The sequence below is a fragment of the Phascolarctos cinereus genome, unplaced genomic scaffold (genome assembly GCF_003287225.1).
Source record: "Phascolarctos cinereus isolate Bilbo 61053 unplaced genomic scaffold, phaCin_HiC Scaffold_5;HRSCAF=322, whole genome shotgun sequence".
Classification (NCBI taxonomy): Eukaryota; Metazoa; Chordata; class Mammalia; order Diprotodontia; family Phascolarctidae; genus Phascolarctos; species Phascolarctos cinereus.
Genome location: NW_027555958.1, coordinates 151297448 through 151315916, shown reverse-complemented (window position 1 = coordinate 151315916; position 18469 = coordinate 151297448). Strand labels below are relative to the sequence as shown.

The 18469-nt window shown below is 36.5% G+C and overlaps 1 protein-coding gene across 5 annotated transcripts in view; it reads left to right on the top strand.

Moving 5' to 3' along the window:
* FIG4 (FIG4 phosphoinositide 5-phosphatase) overlaps nucleotides 1-18469 on the top strand; it is a 142554-nt gene that overhangs the window by 23174 nt on the left and 100911 nt on the right. For all 5 annotated transcript variants that reach the window (XM_021008176.2, XM_021008181.2, XM_021008180.2 and 2 more), the window contains exons 4-7: nucleotides 4735-4891; nucleotides 7369-7419; nucleotides 10516-10664; nucleotides 15579-15707. In XM_021008176.2, the coding sequence (XP_020863835.1) occupies nucleotides 4735-4891; nucleotides 7369-7419; nucleotides 10516-10664; nucleotides 15579-15707 (486 nt within the window). The remainder of the gene's footprint in view (nucleotides 1-4734; nucleotides 4892-7368; nucleotides 7420-10515; nucleotides 10665-15578; nucleotides 15708-18469) is intronic.

Below are 18469 nucleotides of genomic sequence, written 5' to 3'. Positions count from 1 at the left end.
AGAGAAAGTTTGGAACTGCCTCTGTGGGGAAATTAGACATGCAGTTAGGAAAGAGAAAAATGATTTATTTGCTGCAATGACGGCACATTTAAGATTAGATAACATAAATCTGTAGTACACCGAGAATGACTCTGTGACTTTCGCGGTACCCAAGGAAGAGCAAAGGAAGCAGATGCTGGGGGTAATCCAGTGTTGGAACTCAAAACCTAAAACAAATTCCACAAATATTAAAAATTGTTTTGATATGTAATTGGGGAAAATATAAAATATTATTAAAAAAAGCTAATTGGATGTCTTGCTTTCTTAAAACCCTTTATTGGTTGTTATATCTGGCATTATGGTATAGTGGAAAGAGCTGGATTTAGAGTCAGAGGTTCTGTTTTTAAATCTTAGCTTTTTACTTACTCTCTGTATAACCTTGGGCAAGTCAGCTCACTTTTTTGGGGCCTCAATTTCCTCATCTGTAAATTAACATTGGACTGAATGACATTTCAGCTGATTGGGACCAAAAGTGAAGAAAAATAATTATAGATCTTCTTACAATGTAGATTCTTACAGTGATCTAAAGGAGCCTATTTTTCTAAACATATTTATTTTTCATCATTTCATTTATTTCATCAGTCCCATTTGGGATTTTCTTGACAAAGATAAACTGGAGTAATTTTGCCATTTCCTTCTCTAGCACATTTTACAGATGAGGAGACTGAGACCAACAGGATTAAGTGACTTTTCTGGGGTCACGTATCTAGTAAGTTTCTGAAGCCAGATTTGAACTCAGGTCTTCCCAATTCCAAGCCCCAGCACTCTGTCCACTATGCCACCTAACTCCCCTTTCATTGTTCCAGGAATATAAAGGGAGAATCCAAATGATACACTTTAGATTGGAACTAAAAAGATCATTTCATCTAAGATTCAAGTAGATAGGATGTGTTTGGTTGAAAATTTCTTGTCTAATTAAAAATAAATAAATTTAAAAGGAAACATAGAGAAGGGAGACTCTCCTTGTGAAATTTTTATTATGTAAATCCAATTGAATATTTCTACTAGATGTTTTATTTGTCTTTTGTTCAACTAAAATATAACTTTTACTTTTTACTATTAGTGAGTTTATAACAATCTTTTTATTTCTATTTTTTATATCTTCCTGTTGCTTGTCATTTTATTTGTCAGATGTGTTTGAACATGGGGAGGTGAGAGCCAATATGAAATATAAAATTATGAATGATTTCAGAAATATACACATACAGATGAATGTTTTTGCAGGTTTAAAAAACAAAATGTATACTTACGTATATTTTGTCCATATGGATCATAGAATTCTAAAAGAATCTTTATATTATCAGTTTTGTATGGGTAGTATAAATTGGTCCATATGGTAGCTTCATCATCTGTAAATGGAGGAGAATAAGATTGGTTGCTCAAGTGACTTGCTCAAAGTTATATCATCAATTACAAATAGAACATAAAGCAAAATCTCTGTAGCTCCTGACTTCCATCCCTGAGAGTGATAGCAAATATCACTCTGTAGTATGGTACTTAAAGAAATTTCTCATTTTAGTAGTGTTTGAATCATGAAGAAATGGTACTGCTAAGTCAGAATCATATCATGAGTCTGTGATTCTCTACACATGTTTATTTGATGAAAATAAAAAAAGTACTCTTTCATTGTCAATTTTGATACTTTAAAAATCTGCAATTTCATTGGGGGTGGATACTTCTTCCACTGACCCAGATTACAGCTCCTCCTTGCCATAGTAAATAGCTCTCCTGAGTTGTATTCTCTCCTTGACCCCAAAGTCTTTTTTTTTCCTTAATATAAATTTATTTATTTTAGTTCTCAACATTCACTCCCACAAGTTTTTGAATTCCAAATTTTCATCCCCTCTCCCGCCTCCCCCCAGCCCAAGATGGCATGCATTCTGAATATCCCTTCCCCTAGTCTGTCCTCTCTTCTGTCTCCCCTTCTCTTATCCCCTTCCCCTTCTATTTTCCTGTAGGGCAGGATAGACTTCTGTACCCCATTTCCTGTATTTCTTATTTCCCAGTAGCATGTGAAAACATTTTTTTTAAACATATGTTTTTAAAACTTTAAGTTTCAGATTTTCTCTCTTCCTCCCTTTCCACCCACCCTCATTGAAAAGGCAAGTAACTCAATATAGGTTGTACATGTGCAGTTACGCAAAACATGTCCATAGTAGACATGCTGTGAAAAACTAACTCTATTTCCCTTAATCCTATCCTGCCCTCCCATTTATTCTATTTTTTTTTGACCCTGTCCCTCCTCAGAAGTATTTCTTCTGATTACCCTTTCCCAATCTGCCCTCCTCTCTATCATCCCCCTGCTCTCTTGTCCCTTCTCCCCTATTTTCCTGTAGGGTAAGACAGATTTCCATACCCAATTGAATGTGTATGTTATTCCCTCCTTAAGCCAAATCCTATGAGAATAAGATTCACTCATTCCCTCTCACCTTCCCCCATTTCCCCTCCACTGTAAGAGACTTTTCTTTTCTGTTTTTTTTTGTGAGATAATTTACCCCATTCTACCTCTCCCTTCCTTCTTCTCCTAGTATAATCCTCTCTCATCCCTTAATTTTATTCTCCAGATATGACCCCTTAATCTTCAACTCACCCTGTGCCCTCTATCTACATATACATACATACATATTTTTTTCCTCCAACTACCCTAATACTGACAAAGGTTCATGAGTTATAAATATCATCTTTCCATGCAGGAATGTAAACAGTTCAATCTTAATAAGTCTCTTATGATTTCTCTTTCCTGTTTACCTCTTCATGTTCCACTTGAGTCCTGTATTTGAAAGTCAAATTTTCTATTCAGCTCTGGTCTTTTCATCAAGAATGCTTGAAAGTCCTCTATTTCACTGAATGACCATTTTTTCCCCTGAAGGATTATACTCAGTTTTGCTGGGTAGGTGATTCTTGGTTGTAATCCTATCTCCTTTGCCCTCTGGAATATTATATTCCATGCCCTGTGGTCCTTTAATGTAGAAGCTGCTAAATCTTGTGTTATCCTGATTGTGTTTCCACAGTACTTGAACTGTTTCCTTCTGGCAGCTTGTAATATTTTCTCCTTGACCTGGGAACTCTGGAATTTGGCTATAATATTCCTAGGAGTTTTCCTTTGGGGATCTCTTTCAGGAGGAGATCTGTGGATTCTTTCAATTTCTATTTTGCCCTCTGGTTCTAATATATCAGGGCAGTTTTCCTTGATAATTTCTTGAAAGATGATGTCTAGGCTCTTTTTTTGATCATGGCTTTCAGATAGTCCAATAATTTTTAAATTCTCTCTCCTGGATCTATTTTCCAGGTCAGTTGTTTTTCCAATGAGATATTTCACATTGTTTTCTAATTTTTCATTCTTTTGGATTTGTTCTACTGTGTCTTGATTTCTCATAAAGTCACTATCTTCCAATTGCTCTATTCTAATTTTTAAGGAAGTATTTTCTTCAGTAAGCTTTTGGACTTCCTTTTCCATTTGGCCAATTTTTCTTTTTAGGGCATTCTCTCATTGGCTTTTTGGACCTCTTTTGCCATTTGGGTTAGGCTATTTTTTAAGGTGTTATTTTCTTCAGTATTTTTTGGGTCTCCTTTAGCAAGCTGTTGACTTGTTTTTTGTGATTTTCTTGCATCACTCTCAGTTTTTCCTCTACTTCCCTTACTTGCTTCTCAAAATCCCTTTTGAGCTCTTCCAAGGCCTGGGACTGATTCATATTTTTCTTGGAGGCTTTGGATGTGGGAGCTTTGACTTTGTTGTCTTTTTCTGGTTGTATATTTTGATCTTCTTTTTAACCAAAGTAAGATTCTATGTCTGACTCTTTTTGTGCTCTTGCTCATGATCCCAGCCAATTACTTGAGTTTTAAACTCTTTGTTAAGGTAAGAGTCTGCTTCCAATGTGGAGATGTACTGTCCCAAGCTTCAGGGGTTTGTATAGCTGTTTTCAGAGATACTTGTAGGGACCTGTAAATTTTCAGTTCTTCCAAGGTGGTATGATAAGGGGCAGGTGTTTACTCCTTTCCTGGCCTGTGACCACAAGTATTCCTTTCTGTCCTGTAACTGTGGGGAAGGGTTCCTTTCCACAGCCACTCCAAGCTCCACCATGCCAGCGTTCCTCCTCACCCCAGCACCACCGCCTGGAACCGTGACCCAGATCCAAACATGGGCAAAGCAAGAGATTCCTGCCTCAGCACTGGCAAAGAGATCCCTGCAGTCCCTCTCTGATCAGCCACTGGATTCCCCCTCAGTCTGTGGGGGGAAGCTTGGGAAGCAGCTGCCCCCCCAGGGCCACGCTCTTGGGAATGGAGCTGAAACCCACCTTCCTGTCTCAGCACCACAGAAACAGACTTTTCCCACTGACCTTCTAAGTTGTCTTTGGCATTGTGGATTGAGGAGTCTGGAAACCTCCACAGCTGCCCAAGATTCAGTCCTCTGAGGCCTGCTCCGGGTTCGCTGCGGCCTGCGCGCCCAGCCCGGTGCAATACACCTTTCTTATCAATCATCCAGGTTGTCTTGGGCTGGAAACTTGTTTCACTCTGTCTTTTTGTGGGTTCTGCTGCTTCAGAATTTGTTTAGAGCCATTTTTTATGAGTATTTGGAGGGGTTTGGAGGAGAGCTCAAGCAAGTCACTGCTTTCACTCCGCCATCTTGGCTCCCCTAACCCCCAAGTCTTAAGGCATAAAAAAGTAAACATTGCATTTTCTTCTGTTTTGAAATAGGTTTTGTCAGATTTTTAGAAGGTTATTACATCATATTAATAACAAAAAGGAGGAAAATGGCAGATATTGGAGGACATGCAATATACAAGATAGAAGATACAAATATGATCTATATACCAAATGATTCTGTGCGAGTTACTCATCCCGATGAAGCTAGGTAACTATTAGTGGTTAACTGTTTTTACTTGTGATATTACAGATTAAGGAAATAAAGTCTATTTTGGAGGTTGTGTGTATTATTTTAAAAGTAGTGTTTTATTTTGTTATATTTGGCTAAGTGCCATTTTGAGACTTATATAGCAAACAACAGGTGTGCCTTACAGCAAAGATCACACTGTAAAGATTGAAATTAATCAAGGAATACATTTCTGAGTATAAGAATAGGCAGGTAAAACTTGGTCTTATTGAAAATTATTATTAGAATAATATTCACTTTGCCATTTTAATCTAAGTATATAAAATAATTTTAGTTCCAGTATTTGAAGTGACCAGGGAAATGGGGAAACTTTAGTAGTTGTCTTTGTGTCCAAAACAGTTGGTAACCTAAAGTGATATGCAAATTAACTGGGCCAGAATTAGTTATTGTTGACATACACTGTATCTTATAACTTCTTACATTAAACCCCCTTTAATATGCTAAATTTACTCTTTTTGCTACGGTCCCTTGTTTGAAGTTATAAGATTTTGACACATGTTCTTTAATCTTTTGAACAGTCCATTTTTCCAAGTTTAGCTTTGATTATACAGGCATACCTTGGAGATTCTGTGGCTCAGTTCCAGACTACCACAATAGCCACATGAATTTTTTAGTTCCTCAGTACATATAAAAGTTATCTTTACACTATACTGTGGTCTGTTAAGTGCTGCAATAGTATTATGTCTAAAAAAATGCATGTACATACCTTAATTAAAAAATACTATGTTGCTAAAAAATGCTAATCATTATTTGATCCTTCAACAAGTCATAATCTTTTTGCTGGTGGAGGATCTTGCCTTGATGTTGATAGCTGCTGGCTGATCAGGGTGGTGGTTGCTCAAGGTTAAGGTGGCTGTGGCAATTTCTTAAAATAAGACAATAATGAAATTTGCTGCATATAACAGTTATCTATTAAGTTCATTGTTTTATATGGATGCAACTTGTGGCACCCCAAAACAATTACAGTAGTAATATCAAAGATCACCCATCACAGATCACCATTACAGCTATAATAATAATGAAAAAGTTTGAAATATTGTGAGGATGGCCAAAATGTGACACAGAGATACAATGGGAACACATGGTGTTAGAAAAATGATCAATGACTTGATCAACACAGGGTTCCCACAAACCTTTAATTTGTAAAAAACTCATCTGTGAAGCACAATAAAGCAACATATGCTTGTATCACTTAGGTTTTCAATGGGATTTATATGGGGGAGGTTCTTACAAAATTGATGTCTGTTTATCTCTTAGCTAATTTTATTTATTTATTTATTTTTGGTTGAGCAGTGGGGGTTAAGTGACTTGCCCAGGGTCACACAGCTAGTAAGTGCTATGTGTCTGGGGCTGGATTTGAACTCAGGTCCTCCTGAATCCAGGGCCGGTGTTCTATCCACTGTGCCACCTAGCTGCCCCCTTCTTGGCTAATTTTTTAAAAAATTAATTTATTTTGATTTATCAACAATCACTTCCATAAGCTTTTTGAGTTTTAAATTTTTCTCCCCCTTGCTCCCCACCTCCCTCCTCAAGACGGCATGCAATCTGATGTAGGCTTTACATATATATATTCCTATTAAGCATCTTTTCACGTTAGTGATGTTTTAAGTAAGAATTAGAACTAATAGGATGAACCACCAGAAAGAGGAAACAAAACACAACAAAAGAAAAAAAGTAGCAAATAGTATGCTTCGATCTTCATTAAAACTTCATAGTTTTTTCTTTGGATGTGGATAGCATTTTCCATCATGAAGCCTTTAAAGATGTCTTAGATCCCTGTATTGCTGAGAAGGGTAAGTCTATCAATATTAGTCATCACACAACGTGGCTGTCACTGTGTATGTACAACGTTCTCCTGTGTATGTACAATGTTCTCCTGGTTCTGCTCACTTCACTCAGCATCAGACCATACAAGTCTTTCCAGGTTTTACTAAAGTCTGCCTGTTCATCATTTCTTATAGCACAATAGTATTGCATTACATTCATATACCACAACTTGTTCAACCATTCCCCAGTTGATGGACATCCTCTCAATTTCCAATTCTTTGCCACCACAAAAAGAGCTGCTATGAATATTTTTGTACATGTGGGTCCTTTTCCCATTTGTATGATCTCTTTGGGATATAGCCCTAGAAGTACTATTGCTGGGTCAAAGGGTATGCACATTTTTATAGCCCTTTGGGCATAGTTCCAAATTGCTCCTCTAGTTGTCAGGTCTCTCTTGGAGATCTTTGCTTATTTTCTTAAGATTAATTAGGCTGTTCAGTATTGTTCAGTGAAAAACTGTGAATGACTTAGCTATTCTCAGCAATGCATGATCGAAGACAATCCCAAAGGACTCATGATGCAGCATACTGTCCATCTCCAGAGAAAGAACTGATATTGATTGAATACAGACTTATTTCTTGCTATTTTTCACTTTCTTTCTTTTTTTTTAGATATCTGCGAATATTTCAAAATGTAGACCTATCCAGCAATTTTTATTTTAGGTAAGTTTGGATTTAACTTGGGGGTTAATTGATTAATTAAAATTTATTTTCTTTTGCAGAAGGAGAATAGAATAGGGAAAAAACAATCAGGGACTCACTAACTCTCACTCTGTTTCTCAAAAAAACCACAAAATCTAAATGCATTAGGAACTTAAAGAAAACCTGTAATAGAAAATCCAGGCAGACTAATTAGGTGATGATTATTTATATTACAAAAACTTTTCTGTTATACAAAAGGGCTCATCTTAAGATTCCTTATTTAGGCCCACTTTAAACATGATTTATAAAACTTTGATTTTTATATTTCATAAAAGCTGTGTCTATTTGTTAAGTGAGGTAAAATGTTTTTAGGGTGGTGTTTTTTTCCTTTAGTCTAAATCTGTGATTTAATTTGTGTAGGCAGGACTAGCTATGGAAAATCATTCCCACCAATGAAAATTATTTTAAATTATTTTAAATAAGATGCTAATTTAAATAAGACTGCTATTGTTACATCAAGAACTTAACTTTTGTTACTGTGAAACAAAATTATTTGTTTTTTTTCAAATGTGACTATTGAAATGATTGGAATAGTCAATAAATGTAATACTATTATGTTTCAAAGATAAAGCAGAAAAATCACTCTCAATCAAGCCTTACACGTGAATTAAAGTAAAAAATTATAATTATGCCAAACAATAGTGTGTACAGCTCGTTCTGCAAAAATGTTAGAAACTTGGATAATTGTATCTTATTATACTTACCATAATAATGTAAGATGTAATGAATAGTAATTAAAAGTATTCTGAAAACAAGTTCACATATACAGTGAAAATATTCTGGCTGCACTTTGAAATTCTCTGCTAACAGTAAAACAGAATGGAGCTACCAAAAAAAAGAAAGTTGCTATGGTGAAATCTGTTGTGAAAAGCATCTTTTGGCCCCCAAAACCCAAACTTTACTTGTACAGGTTTTAGAATAAGGTCTGAATTCAAAGCCCATCCATCAGAAAAACCATTATTAGAGTGCCAGATGGTCTCTGTAAGCATACCTTAGTTAACACCATTACTATATCTCTTTGCTGTATTGACATTATTCATTACACTCATTCATTAAGTAGTGAAAAAAAGTAAATTAGGTTTTTAAAAAGTTTAAAAGTAAATAAACAACTTTTAAAAATATAAAAATGGGTAAGCTAAAACAACAAAATTGTTTGCCCAGTGTCATCTTGTATTCCTTTTGGTCTGATTCAAGGTTGGCACAGCTAAAACAGTTTATCACCTGGTATCTAGACTTGTGGTGATGACCTGATATCCCTGCCCTCCCCTCCCACCCCGTCAATCCCCTGGCACACTTATTTAGATTGATCCTTGGATATCAGACACATGGGCTGTGTCTGGGCCCATACCAACCATCAGACTACTGGCCTGGAGTCAGGCAGACCTGAATTCAAATATGGCCTCAGACAGTTACTAGCTATGTGACTATCAAGTCACTTAACTTCTGCTGCCTCAGTTTCCTCAGCTGTAAAATGGGGATAATAGCAGCACCTACCTCAAAAAGTTATTGTGAGGATCAAATGAAATAATATTTTTTAAGCACTTAACAGTGACTGGCACATAGTAAGTGCTATATATTCCTTTCTCTTTCCCTTCCCCTCATAATATTTGAATGATAACCAAATATAAGGCAGCACACTAAAGTGAACTTCAGTTTAATTTTTTTTTTTGTTCATTTATTTGGCTAGCAGTAGGGCTAAGTGACTTGCCCAGGGTCACACAGCTAGTAAGTGTCAAGTGTCTGAGGTCAAATTTGAACTCAAGTCCTCCTAACTCTAGGGCTGGTGCTCTATCCACTGCGCCACCTAGCTGCCCCTAGTTTTAATTCTTTTAAAAGCATGTCCTCAAGAGCTCATGTTCAGATGTAGACTGTTCTAAGAAATGCCCCTTAACTGAATCATACAAATCCATGAATTTAAGTTTTCCAGCTTGTACTGTGTATTTTGTGTCCTAATTCAACCCAAAACAGAAATCATTTTGTTCTCCCTCAACCCTCCTTCTTTTGAACTTCTCTATTACTGTCAAGGACAAACTCCAGGTCATCCAGGTTCTTGTCCTTGGTTTCGTACGCAACCTTCTTTTGCTCATCCCACATATCCAGCCAGATGCATTTCGTGTAATTTCTTTCACAACATCTTACTCGTATAGTCCCTCTATCTACTCCAACAGCCACTATCCTAGATCAGGTTTTCAGGACTTCTCACTTGGATTACTGCAGTAGCTTTCTAATTGGTCTCCCTGCTCCCAATCTCTTCTGCCTCTGGTCCATCCTCCACTTAACTGCCAAAGTGATTTTCCTAAACTGTAGGTTGGACCATGTCATTCCCCTGCTCAGTGAACTCTCAGTGGCTCGCCATTTTCTCCAGGATCAAATATAAAGTCCTTTGTTTGGCATTTAACAACCTAGTCTCCTTCTGTCTTTCCAATTTTCTTATATCTTTCTCCCTTTCATACAATCTAGGATCCAAACATACTGGCATATTTGTTACTTTTTGAACATGACACTGTCTCATATCTCTTTGTACTGGACATTCCCCATGCCTGGAATGCTCCCCTCCCAGCCTGATTCTTAGAATCCCTGGTTTCTTTTAAGATTCAACTCAAGTGCCATCTCTTCTAAGAAGTCTTTCATGTTTCTCTCAGCTGCTAGTGCAGCTCTAACATTATCTTCCATTTACTTTGTATTTATCTTGTATATTTTGGTATAAATATGTCATCTCCATTAGAAATATAAGTTTCTTCAGGTCAGGGACTGTTTTTGCTTTTTCTTTGTGTCCTTAGCATTTAGCATAGTATGTAGCATATAGCACTTAATAAATGATTGTTGATTGATTTGTTGTATGGATTATAATTCATGCAATGAACTATGAAATTATTGCCTAGCAATGATTATATTAAGTTTATGTTGTGATTTTTGGACAGAAATTCTTCTTAAGTTAAATAACAAATGTAGAATAATTTAGTTTATGCAGTTATAATTCATATGGGAAGTCATAGCTGTGAGAAAGTTTCTGTAGTTTTCTCTATGGTTCTTAATACTTTTAAATTCTAATTTTAGTTACAGCTATGATTTGTCCCATTCCCTTCAATATAACTTGACCGTTTTGAGAATGCCACTAGAAATGTTAAAAACTGAAACAGCTCAGACTCGACAGGAGAGTTTTGACATCTTTGAAGATGAAGGACTCATAACACAGGGTGGCAGTGGTAAGTGACTTTCTGTATACTTGGGGATATGTTATATATATGTTTGCTACAAAATCTTCATTAAATTTTCTGTAATTTCCATAAAGAAGGACTATTCTATATCCTTGTTGTCCCATACTATTACTATAGATTTGTGATTTTGACCAATATGATTTTCAGACTTCATTAATCATTTTGTAATTTAATGTATATGACAGCCAGAAAATCGTATGCTGACATTTCTCGGAATTTAATAATCTGCTTTTAATTAAAATTGAACTTTATGATATTCATGTCTAGAACTGTGGTCAAGTTCCAGGTGGATAATTCACCTTTGTGCCCACCTCAGAACAAACTGTCTCTTCCTAGAGGCCAGATCAATTTGGTTTAGTTTTAGAAAATGTCACAAGAAGTCAAATATAGCATGTTAGAGTTGAGTCTTGTTTTGTGTAGACCTTATGAGTTAGATTGAGTACAGCCTATAGTATCCTCATGGTTGACAAGGGATGACTTAGGCGAGCAAGGTTTGTTCTTCAAGTGGTTATTTAGAATGGACAGCGTGGCACATAATGTTTGATAAATGTTCCTTGATTGATAGACAGTTCCTACATTCAAGATTACCCTCATTCAGATACCTTAGGTGCGAGCCGCAGCGCTAGAGGTGGACAGAGGTCAAGCAAAGTGTTTTGTATAAATTTTTTTAATCTTTGGTAAAGCTGGAAGCTTCACTGAGCGTGTGCAAAGTGTTGGTACTATTCTAGACTTGAATATCAATTCGATATTTGAATTAAGACCATACCACTATATCTTGGCTTAGTTCACCTAGTAAATATGATGTATGTAAGAGAGTCACAGCATGTGAAAGGCCTATTACTATAGGCCACAATTATGGACTAATTATAGCTTTCCCATTTATAAAACAAATCAAAGTATATTTTTATTTTTTAAATTAAATTTTATTTTTTTGATCAGCTAAATTCCACCCTTTTTCTCTCCTGCCCAAATGAGAGCAAAAGAAAAACAAAACCCCTATTATAGATGTGTATAGTCAAGAAAAACAAATTTTTGCAGTGGTTGTGTCTAAAAGAAAATTATACACATACATACATACATACGTATATATATATATATGTATGTATATATATATATATATATATATATATATATATGTATATATTTATATGTCTTATTCTGTGCTCCTAGTTTTTCACCTCTCAGGAGATAAGTAGTATATTTCATGTCCTCTGAAATCCTGGTTGGTCATTATGATCAGAGATCCTGTCTTTCAAAGTTGTCTGTCTTTACAATATAGTTACCATCATATAAATTGTTCTCCTGGCCCTATTCACTCTACTCTGCATCAGTTCATACAAATCTTCTCAGGTTTCCTCTGAAACCATCTCCTTCATTATTTCTTACAGCACAATAGTATTCTGTTGAATTTATATATCTTATTTTGTGTAGCCATCTCCCACTTCATGGGGATTCCCTCAGAATCCCATTCTTTGCCACCTCAAAAATGACTGTAAATATTTTTCTACATTATTTATTTAGAATTTGTTTTGCTTAGGACTAATCTCTCCCTTAATCTCTATACCCCTAATTCTCCCTTCTCCCTTCTCCCTCCTTCCTCCTGTTTCTCTGTTTGATTGAAATGTCATTCTGTATCCAGGTGTGTGTGTGTTCTTCTCTCCTTTGACCAGTTCAGGTGAGAGTGAGGTTCAATTGTCAGCCACCCTTCCCCTTCTTCCTTGTTTTACTTGTGACCCTGAATGTATGAGATAATTTCACCTGACCTTCCTTTTCTACTCCCCTTCCCGGTGTATACTTTTCTCCCTTTTCTTTCTTCTTTTAAAATCATCAAGACATAACAGAACCACTCCCAGGCTTTCTGTCTAATTAGATTTCCTCTCTGAACTCTGATGATGATTGGGTTCAGAGGGTACACATTTATCATGTCCCCACATTAGAATGTAAGCAGTTTATCCTTGTTTAGTTCTTTCTCATTGTTTGTATGTGTTTACTTTTTTCTGTGTCTCAACTCCTGTGTTTGAACCTCAAAGTTTCTATGAAGCTCTAGTATTTTTTTTCTTCTAATCAGGAATGCTCAGAAGTCCTCTATTTCCTTAAAAGCCTCTCCCCCCCCACCCCGTAGCACTGTACTGACTTGCTGGGGTTTTTTTACCTTCTGGAATATGATAATACAGTTACTTGTATAGTAGTGGCTACTAAATCTTGTGTGATTCTGACTGTGGCTTGAATTCTTTCTTGTTGGCTGGTTGCAGTATTTTTTCTTTGATATGGAAGCCCTGGATTTTGGTTATAATGTTCCTGAGAGTTTTCATTTTTGGGTTTCTTTCTGGAAGTAACTGGTAGATTATTTTAATGTCTTCTATGCCCTCTGATTCTAATGGATCTGGATAGTTTTCTTTAAGAGTTCTTGAAATATGTCTTGGCTTTTATTTTATTTTATTTTTTGCATGGTGGTGGTAGTGGTGGAGTGATCATATCATCCTGGTAGTATAATGGTTCTTAATTCCCAACTCCCCTGCCCCCCCCGATCTATTTTCTAGGTCATTTGTTTTGACATGAAATACCTTATATTTTATTTTTTTTTCATTTTTGACTGTGTTTTAATATTTCTTGTTGCCTAATAACATCATTGGCTTTTATTTGGGCCATTCCAATTTTTAGGGAGTTCCTTGCTTTGGTAAAGTTTTGTCCTTCTTGTGCCAAGTTGTTAATTACTTTTCCAATTCTTTGTTCCATAGCTCTCATTTCTTTTCTGTTTTTTTTTTTTTTACTTTAAAGTTCTCATTTCATTGATAAAAAACATTTTAAAACTCTTGGAAGAAAATCTTTATCTGTTCTGGAGTTTTAGTTGAATTTTTTGTCCATGCTGTGTTTTCCTTTGAGGTTTTTGCATGTAGATGTTTTGGAGTCATTCTCTTCTTCTGGACTTGTGTCTTGTACATCCATGTCACCATGCCCTTTATGGTGAGATTCTCCTTTATGTGCTTACTCTTCCAGCTTATATCATGATTTCCTCCTTGAAGATTAATTTGGTATTATGAAGACAACAACCTTGAAACTCATAGGAATAAAGAGATTCAAACAGCAGTAGTGCTTTTGTTAAGCTCCCATACCAAAGAAAGGTGAATTTAAGGGATAGCTTTAGGAGATGACATAGTTTGCCATAGAGGAATGGTGTAATTTGAATGAAATACTATTTTGTAATACCAGATATAGAAAACCTTTGGTATTCCAAGGACCTAATTAATTGGAAAGCGTACTGATTCTCTCCTAATCAGTACTCTAATGAGTCTCCTCACCAGCCATCTAACGAAACTGGTGCTTCATAAATACTTGCTACTTGATTTAACAAAATACAAAATAAAACTCTTTTTTTTTCAATCCCATGGCAAAATTCTAACAACCAATCATGGTGTAGAGGTGAGCCTGGGTTCTCAAAGACCCTGTCTGAGGAAGGTAAACTCTTGCTGATTCTGCCACACTGGGAAGTCTTTGAGTTCAGGCCTAGTGATTGAGAGGCTCATAACCAGTTTGCCTCAACAGGGCTTCTCAAAGACTGTTTGCTAAATTATAGGTTGCTAATCTATACATTTATGAGCTCATGGAACCTGAACATTTCAGCTGTGACTTGGGCTGAGATGTACTCTAAATCGGATCCTCAGAAACTGTATCCTTTACTTAGGAAAAGTCTTATATAAAGCAGTTATTAGAATTGTATTTTATCCCTGTTCTTATAAAGAGATTTCAGTATATTCAATATATTTTAAAACACATTCTTAATGTATCTGTGTCGTTGTTGGCTACTTTAAGTTGAAATTGCCTGCAAAGCAGACTTGTGTCTCTTTATTCCCTTTGTACTATACCTAGCAGTGGCATTTTAATGGGCTTTAAATGACAATCAAATATATAAAAGATATTATGTTGTTCCTCCCAGCTTTTAGCCAGCCAGCTGGGGCCAGAATCTATCATGGGCTGGCTGTAACTGAGTGAGGTCCATGGCAGTGACATGTGGGTACGTGATGGGGACTTAGGAGTTTGGGAGGGTGAGGTTGAAGCTACAAAATTTTGGATGGGGGGCTACAGAGACTTGGCTGTCAAATTATCCAAAACCAGTAAACAGAGTTGTAGAGCTGGAGACTAAAGGGGGTAAGCAACATTTAAACAAGAACAAACCCAGGAATGACGTGGAGATCCCAGGAGGCCGGAAGAGAGTGAGGTCCAGGCCTGAGGCTTCATTACTGGGTATTTTTTTTTTTTAGTGAGGCAATTGGGGTTAAATGACTTGCCCAGGGTCACACAGCTAGTAAGTGTCAAGTATCTGGTCTGAGACCAGATTTGAACTCAGGTCCTCCTGACTCCAGTACCAGTGCTGTATCCACTGCGCCACCTAGCTGCCGCACTACTTGGTATTGAAGTAATAAACAAGGTCTGGAGCTTGGCAAAGACCTCTTTTAGTTTCCTTCCTAAATAGCTGAAGGTACTTGTCATTTTTTATGTCCAATCATGCACAGTTAGAGGGGCAGCTAGGTGGCGGAGTGGATAGAGCACTGGCTCTGGATTCAGGAGGACCTGAGTTCAAATCCAGCCTCAGACACATAACACTTACTAGCTGTGGGACCCTGGGAAAGTCACTTAACCCCATTGCCTAGCAAAAACAAAAACAAAAAAACAAAAACAAAACCAATCATGCACAGTTAGACCCACTGTCCAACTTCCCCTGAATTCTCCTCAGCTCGAGGGAGCCTGCCTGGGCATCTCTTGTTCACAGTGGTGCTAACAGACATACTGATACTGGCAACATTATTCAATCACTGAGTTTATTCTAAAGTTAAAATGAAAAGCTGAAGGGCTTAGTTTCACTTACTTCTTTTACCTTTCTGATAACTGTTTTCATTTTTCCAGGTGTATTTGGGATTTGCAGCGAACCCTATATGAAGTATGTGTGGAATGGTGAACTTTTGGATATAATAAAAAACACTGTCCATCGTGACTGGCTACTATATATTATTCACGGCTTCTGTGGGCAGTCAAGTATCCTTTATGAGTCATATTCCAAGCTGTTTTGGAGGCAGAAGGTGGCTATATGTAAACCAAAGACATAATTATGTATTAGGTAGGCTTTAGTTACCAGCAAACTTACTGAAGTATGTGTTAAATACAAGGGCACTATTCTTGGCACTGGGAATACAAAGAGATTTTTGTAATTCAATTCAACCTTTATTAAGTGCCTACTATGTGCAGTTACTGGGGATACAGAGCCAAAGGAAACCATTTCTGCCCTCAGGCTTACATTTTACTGGCTATGGCCTAGGCCCTCAAGAAATTTATAGTTTGGTTGAGACAGAATATAAATATAAGAAGATAAATAACACTATAAGCTAGTATATACTAAATACCAAAAGAATGGCATAAATAACAAATATCACAGGAATTAAAAGGACAGAGCCATGACTAACCCCATCTCTGAGAGAAAAGAGAAACTTTATGGATGAGATTGACTTGGATAAGCAGAGACCAATGAGAAGTATATTCCAGTCATGCTGTATGATGAAGACATAGAAGTGGGAGCCTGCATGTTTGTGCTTGAGGAACAAGGAGGAGACCCTTTTCACTAGAGGAGACCTCATTCACTTAGAGGGCAGACAGTTCACAGACTTTTTAGTCTTAGAGCCCCTTTACACTGTTAAAAATTACTGAGCACCCCAGAGAACTTTTACTTTTGGTTTTTATGTCTGTTGATATTTACTGTATTAGAAATTGGTAAAATTTTAAAATATTCATTTAAAAACAACAATAGTAAACTTACTACATGGTAAACACAAATAACATTTTTAAATGAATAATTGCTATATTTTCCAAAACAGAAAAAAATTTTGAGAAGGAATGACATTGTCTGACATATTTTTTGCAGATCTCTTTAATATCTGGCTTAATAGAACCAAGCTGGATTCTCTTATTTATGTTGTTTTGGTAGAAGTATGTGAAGAAAATCTGGCCTTATGCAAATACATAGAAAAGGGAAGAGTATTTTAATAGACAAATAACACCTTAGTATTATCATGAAAATAGAACTCTGACTCATGGAGCCCCTGAAAGTATCTCAGGGACCCCCAGAGATCCACAGACCATGCCCTTGAGGATCTTATGTGGGGGAATGATAGGAAATCATATTGGAGAAATGAAAATATAGGGGACCAGATTGTGGAAGGATTTGAATGTCAGGTTAAGAAAACTGTAATCAGTAAAGTTTTATTAAGAGTTTTTAAGTAGAGGGTGACATATGCAAAGTAGTATTTCAAGAAGAATAATTTGCAAAAGTGTGTAGGATAGATTGGAGCAGGAAGAGAAAGAAAACATAGATACTAGAATCCATTTGTAGTAGTTCAGATGTGAAGTGATGAGGGCCTAGGGTAGGGTGAAGTCCATTGGGAGTAGAAAGGAAGGGATTGATATGAGAAACTGTAAAGCACTGCTTGTGGGATTGGGCCCAGGTTACACAGTAGAGGAAAAAAATGTTTCTATAAAGAACTTAAAGTCTCTTTTGTGAGGTAGATTGAGGCCTGGTTAGAGTGTTAAATTTTATGGACCATTTTTTTCTCTTAAGTGTTCAGATTTACCCTTCTTCCATTGATTTTAAGAGTTATGCTGAAAACAGTTTGAGAAAGTGGTATTGTATTCTAAAGTTTTAAAGGAACAAGTTTAGGTAGAAACTTTGAAAGGACCTCAAAGTATATAATTTGTAGAAGCTGTAATAGAATTTTATGAGGCCTTGTGAGGCCTTCCTTTTTTAACATGGTTGTAATTTTCATTTTACTTACTGCATTTTACCATATATTTAGTACTCTAGAGACAAATTTAAGAAAAGGGTCATTTTGACATGATAGAATTCTAGAATGTTAAAACTGCAGTGGTACTTACAATGCGTGTATTCCAACCTCCTCATTTTATAGAGGAGGAAAGTGAGGCCTAGAGAAATTACAGGATTTACAAGGTAAAGCAGCTATTTAGTGACAAAACCAGGGTTAGAACCAAGCACTCCACACTTCCGGGATGCTGTTGTGCACTGTACAACGCCATCGATTCCACTGTGCCATCTGCTTTCTTTCCAATGTGGGTAGGTGTGGGTAACTATTGTTATGTTTTCTTACATGCTTCTCGTCTTCAATTTGTTGTTTGTGTTGCCAGAGAATTCAGGAATCAATCTTTCAATAGCTAAATGCTTGCAAGTGGGCTTTATATAAAGGGAAACTATAATGGGTTGTTTGAAGTATTTTTTATTTTATTTTGGTTTTTTGGTAAGGCAGTTGGGGTTAAGTGACTTGCCCAGAATCACACAGCCAGTGAGTGTTATGTGTCTGAGGCCACATTTGAACTCAGGTCCTCCTGACTCCAGGGCCAGTGCCCTATCCACTGCACCACCTAGCTGCCTCCTGAAGTATTTTTTAAACACACCAGTGTTTACACATCCTATATAAATGCTGTCTTTTAAAGGTGCCACTTTGGAAGACTCTTGGTTTGTTCCAGTGATGTGCCATTGCTCAAAATGTTTTAAAAACTCCAATTTTGAACTTGGTTTACAAACCAGTTTATGAGATATACAAGAACAGTCTTATTACTGTTACACCTCACTTTTGACCAAAAACTATTACTCATTATTTATCTTGTGCATTGAAGTTCTCTTTTCAGTAACTTTTGACTTTTTGGAAAGTTCAAATCCATTTTTTTTCAGATAAGAATTAAGAGAATTTGCCACTGGGTGTGGTGATAAGTGCCTATACTCTCTCCTACTGGTA